This window comes from Ammodytes marinus (assembly GCF_949987685.1).
Source record: "Ammodytes marinus genome assembly, chromosome: 1".
Taxonomy (NCBI): domain Eukaryota; kingdom Metazoa; phylum Chordata; class Actinopteri; order Uranoscopiformes; family Ammodytidae; genus Ammodytes; species Ammodytes marinus.
The window spans coordinates 38,328,955-38,333,954 of NC_137230.1; the positions used below are offsets into that span (position 1 = coordinate 38,328,955).

At 39.2% G+C, this 5,000-nt stretch overlaps 1 protein-coding gene across 2 annotated transcripts in view; it reads left to right on the top strand.

Annotated features, from left to right (window-relative positions):
• The window catches only part of nudt19 (nudix (nucleoside diphosphate linked moiety X)-type motif 19), a 9,375-nt gene that overhangs the window by 879 nt on the left and 3,496 nt on the right, over window positions 1–5,000 (top strand). For both annotated transcript variants that reach the window (XM_080026709.1, XM_080026710.1), the window contains exons 2-3: window positions 357–620; window positions 4,478–4,593. In XM_080026709.1, coding sequence (XP_079882835.1) covers window positions 357–620; window positions 4,478–4,593 — 380 coding nt within the window. The remainder of the gene's footprint in view (window positions 1–356; window positions 621–4,477; window positions 4,594–5,000) is intronic.

Consider the following 5,000-nt stretch of genomic DNA (forward strand, 5'->3'; position numbering starts at 1 on the left):
CAGGCAATAGACACTAGACTAGTATGTGTCTGTCTCTGTCTGTCTGTCTGTCTGTCTCTCTCTGTCTGTATGTCCGTCTGTCTGTCTCTCTCTCTCTGTCTGTCTGTCTGTCTCTCTCTCTCTCTCTCTCTCTCTCTCTCTCTCTCTCTCTGTCTGTTTAAAAACCTATTCATCATTTTCTCTTCTTTCAGACACCTTCCTAACTTTGGCAGGAGTGTGAGACAGGCAATAGACACTAGACTAGTTTGTCTGTCTGTTTGTCTGTCTCTCTCTCTGTCTGTCTGTCTCTCTCTCTCTCTCTCTCTCTCTCTCCCTCTGTTTAAATACCCCTCTCTATTTCATTCTCTCCTTTCCAGACACCTCCCTAACTTCGGCCTGCGGAGTGTGAGACAGGCGGCCGACACCAGACCGCCCATGTTTGCGATGAATCGTAGCGATCATGGCTCTCCGATATCGGGCGACGTGGCGTTTAGGATCTGTGCCCTGCGAGAGACGTTTGAAGAGAGCGGTGTGCTCCTGGCCGTGTCTAAACTAGAGGGAAAGACACTGTTAGAAAGACTACAGGACAATGAGAACAGTGTGCCCGCAGTGAAGGAGATAAACAACAGTGAATTGAACAGGTAAGGCTATAGCATGCACACTACACCTTAAAGGTGCAGTGTGTAATATGACATCATCAAGAAAGTTCTACAAAGTTCTAGAATGCAACGCTCCCTGGGTAACCCCACCCCTTTTGAATAATAACAGAAGCTACAGTGGCCTTCAAGGACAAGAACAATTCTACATTTTAAACAATGCACCTGATGACATTCCAACTATGACACTTTCAAGATGGCGGCACTAGGCCTTGGTCCAAAATATGCAGAAATATGGACATATATGAGACCCTTTCTAAGGGAAAATAATAATAATTCAAAAAAAAAATTCAGCTATTATGCACTAAATTAAATGTACTTATGGATATTGTAATTACTTTCTACAAAATCTGCTAGGAAATAAAACCCAAAATTCTACACACTGCAGCTTTAATCTGTATATATTATTTTAAGAATATACTTACATTCATTAATCCAGCCATCCATCCATGTATACCCAATCATTCACATTTTGTGTCTACATCTGTAACATGTAGTTGCTTACCGTAATTACTTGTACTTAGCACAGATTCTTGCACTTTCTGCTTATTGCACTTCTGGTGAGAAGCCAAACCCCAGGTCGTTACTCTACACTTGTATATAATAGTTGAGGGCAGAATTTTTAGCCTCTCTCTCTCTCTCTCTCTCTCTCTCTCTCTCTCTCTCTCTCTCTCTCTCTCTCTCTGTCTCTCTCTCTCTCTCTCTCTCTTCCCAAGTGCTGTCAAACAGAGCGTGAACATTTTAACACAACTTTTTACTTTTATTTTGGGTGATTACATTATTTTAATAAAGAATATTTATTTTTTTAAGATTTTTTTTTGGCATTTTTATGCTTTATTGACAGTGTAGAGACAGAGTTGAAATGGGGCAGAGAGGGGAGTGACATGCAGAGAACGGCCGCGGGCTGGAATCAAACCCGGGTCCGCTGCTGGCCGAGGCCCATGGGGGGGGACGCCCTACCAGAAAGAATATTATTTCACAAAAACTACCAGGGGTCTCTCTTAAAAAAAGTTATATTTTCATAAGGGGGATAGCTATATTGATTGTATACATATTAGTGGTGGGCCGTTATCGGCGTTAACGTGCTGCGTTAACGCTAGACTCTTATCGGCGATAAAAAAAATATCGCCGTTAATCTCTTATTCCACCTCCTGTTCGGCTCAGGGGAGATAATAATAGCCGGGGGCCGTTGTTGACACTTGAGGAGCCTTTATTCTCTCACACACCCGCCGCTCTCTCTCTCCATCACTTGCCCACGACACAATCGGGTATTGGAACGCAGGGTGGGTGTGTGTGGCCACCGGTCGACACGTGACTATAAGTTTCCAAGTTTTAAACACTTCTATCTCTTCAACGTCACCGTACCCGAATCCTAAATATCCCCTTAGCAGACGCTATATTTCATCGGGGGGAAAACTTTGTTTTGCGCCACAGTTCGGCCGTAATGCTGCTGCACACATACACACAGACACAGACACAGGCGCACACACACACGCTGCATGACAGACGAGGGGCGCTACCAAAAAGACGAGAGGAGCGGTTGGAGCAGTTGGAGCGTTTAGAGACACATGCGTGCACATTTATTTACATACAATCGCAATCGCAGTCATTTGTGCAGTTATGTAAAATGTTTCACTAAGGAAAATTACAGAAAAAGTAACGCACAGTGACTTTGATGAGTAACTTTAATCTGATTACTGGTTTGGAGATAGTAACGCGTTAGATTACTTGTTACTGAAAAAAGAGGTGCGATGCCGGTAACGCGTTACTAAGTAACATCTTGTTGAACATTATTTATTTTCATCACCAATTATCATAGTAGAACAGCTTCCTCAAGCAGATGAGCCCCTGGTCTGATGCGCCACCTGGCTTGAGAAACACGTTCTCAAAGACTTACTTTGAGTCATTATTTAGGAGCACAAAGACTTACTTTGAGTCATTATTTAGGAGCACACAGACTTACTTTGAGTCATTATTTAGGAGCACACAGACTTACTTTGAGTCATTATTTAGGAGCACACAGACTTACTTTGAGTCATTATTTAGGAGCACACAGACTTACTTTGAGTCATTATTTAGGAGCACAAAGACTTACTTTGAGTCATTATTTAGGAGCACAAAGACTTACTTTGAGTCATTATTTAGGAGCACAAAGACTTACTTTGAGTCATTATTTAGGAGCACAAAGACTTACTTTGAGTCATTATTTAGGAGCACAAAGACTTACTTTGAGTCATTATTTAGGAGCACAAAGACTTACTTTGAGTCATTATTTAGGAGCACAAAGACTTACTTTGAGTCATTATTTAGGAGCACACAGACTTACTTTGAGTCATTATTTAGGAGCACAAAGACTTACTTTGAGTCATTATTTAGGAGCACAAAGACTTACTTTGAGTCATTATTTAGGAGCACAAAGACTTACTTTGAGTCATTATTTAGGAGCACACAGACTTACTTTGAGTCATTATTTAGGAGCACACAGACTTACTTTGAGTCATTATTTAGGAGCACAAAGACTTACTTTGAGTCATTATTTAGGAGCACAAAGACTTACTTTGAGTCATTATTTAGGAGCACAAAGACTTACTTTGAGTCATTATTTAGGAGCACAAAGACTTACTTTGAGTCATTATTTAGGAGCACAAAGACTTACTTTGAGTCATTATTTAGGAGCACAAAGACTTACTTTGAGTCATTATTTAGGAGCACAAAGACTTACTTTGAGTCATTATTTAGGAGCACACAGACTTACTTTGAGTCATTATTTAGGAGCACAAAGACTTACTTTGAGTCATTATTTAGGAGCACAAAGACTTACTTTGAGTCATTATTTAGGAGCACAAAGACTTACTTTGAGTCATTATTTAGGAGCACAAAGACTTACTTTGAGTCATTATTTAGGAGCACACAGACTTACTTTGAGTCATTATTTAGGAGCACACAGACTTACTTTGAGTCATTATTTAGGAGCACACAGACTTACTTTGAGTCATTATTTAGGAGCACAAAGACTTACTTTGAGTCATTATTTAGGAGCACAAAGACTTACTTTGAGTCATTATTTAGGAGCACAAAGACTTACTTTGAGTCATTATTTAGGAGCACAAAGACTTACTTTGAGTCATTATTTAGGAGCACAAAGACTTACTTTGAGTCATTATTTAGGAGCACAAAGACTTACTTTGAGTCATTATTTAGGAGCACAAAGACTTACTTTGAGTCATTATTTAGGAGCACAAAGACTTACTTTGAGTCATTATTTAGGAGCACACAGACTTACTTTGAGTCATTATTTAGGAGCACACACATATTATGAATGAATTCAAATGAGACATTTTAATCTAGATTAATCTAGATTAATTCCAAAATTAATCTAGATTAATCTAGATTAAAAAAATTAATCTATGCCCACCTCTAATAAATATATAAGTTATAACAAAATCATAGTATATCAAGCTGATATATGTATGAATTGTAAATATCAAATGTAGTATTGCCAATAGCATAGATAGATTAGATTGTATAGAGATTATAAGGAACACAAGAAGCTAATATAATAAATGTTATTTTTTGAGCTGTGGAAAAGGGTGTAGGATTAAATAAGTGTATACTTCTTCCTGCTCCTTTTCAGGCATATCATCAATATATGTGATTTGTTTTATTTTTTATTTTATGTGAAATAATTAAAACATATTTTTTGTTTATTGTATTTTCATGCTTTTCATTTTGTTTTGTATATCTGATATGTCTGAAATCAATTGAAATGGAATCGAAGGGGGCTGATAATTCAGTCCTCATCTGTACATGTGTGATGACAGTAAAGTTGAATCTGATCTCAGGTGGCGAGTTCTGGTGAATGAAGACCCTTCTAACTTCCTGAGGATGTGCAGAGAGATGCAGCTGATGCCAAACATCTGGGCTCTGCACGAGTGGGGAAACTGGCTCACACCCACTGGTAGGGAAATGTTTGTTTAGACACACTCACTCACTCACTCACTCACTCACTCACTCACTCACTCACTCACTCACTCACTCACTCACTCACTCACTCACTCACTCACTCACTCACTCACTCACTCACTCACTCACTCACTCACTCACTCACTCACTCACTCACTCACTCACTCACTCACTCACTCACTCACTCACTCACTCACTCTCTCACTCACTCACTCACTCACTCACTCACTCACCCACCCCCGATAGTTAGCCTGCTATCGGTGTATGACTGTGTGTGAATGGTGACGTAATTTTTCTTTTTCTGCTGTTGTTTTTAACCTCTGTAAGGCACATTGAGCTACTCTTCAGTATGATACAAATACCGATTGATTTGATTTGATTTGAATGATATTTTTTGAGGTG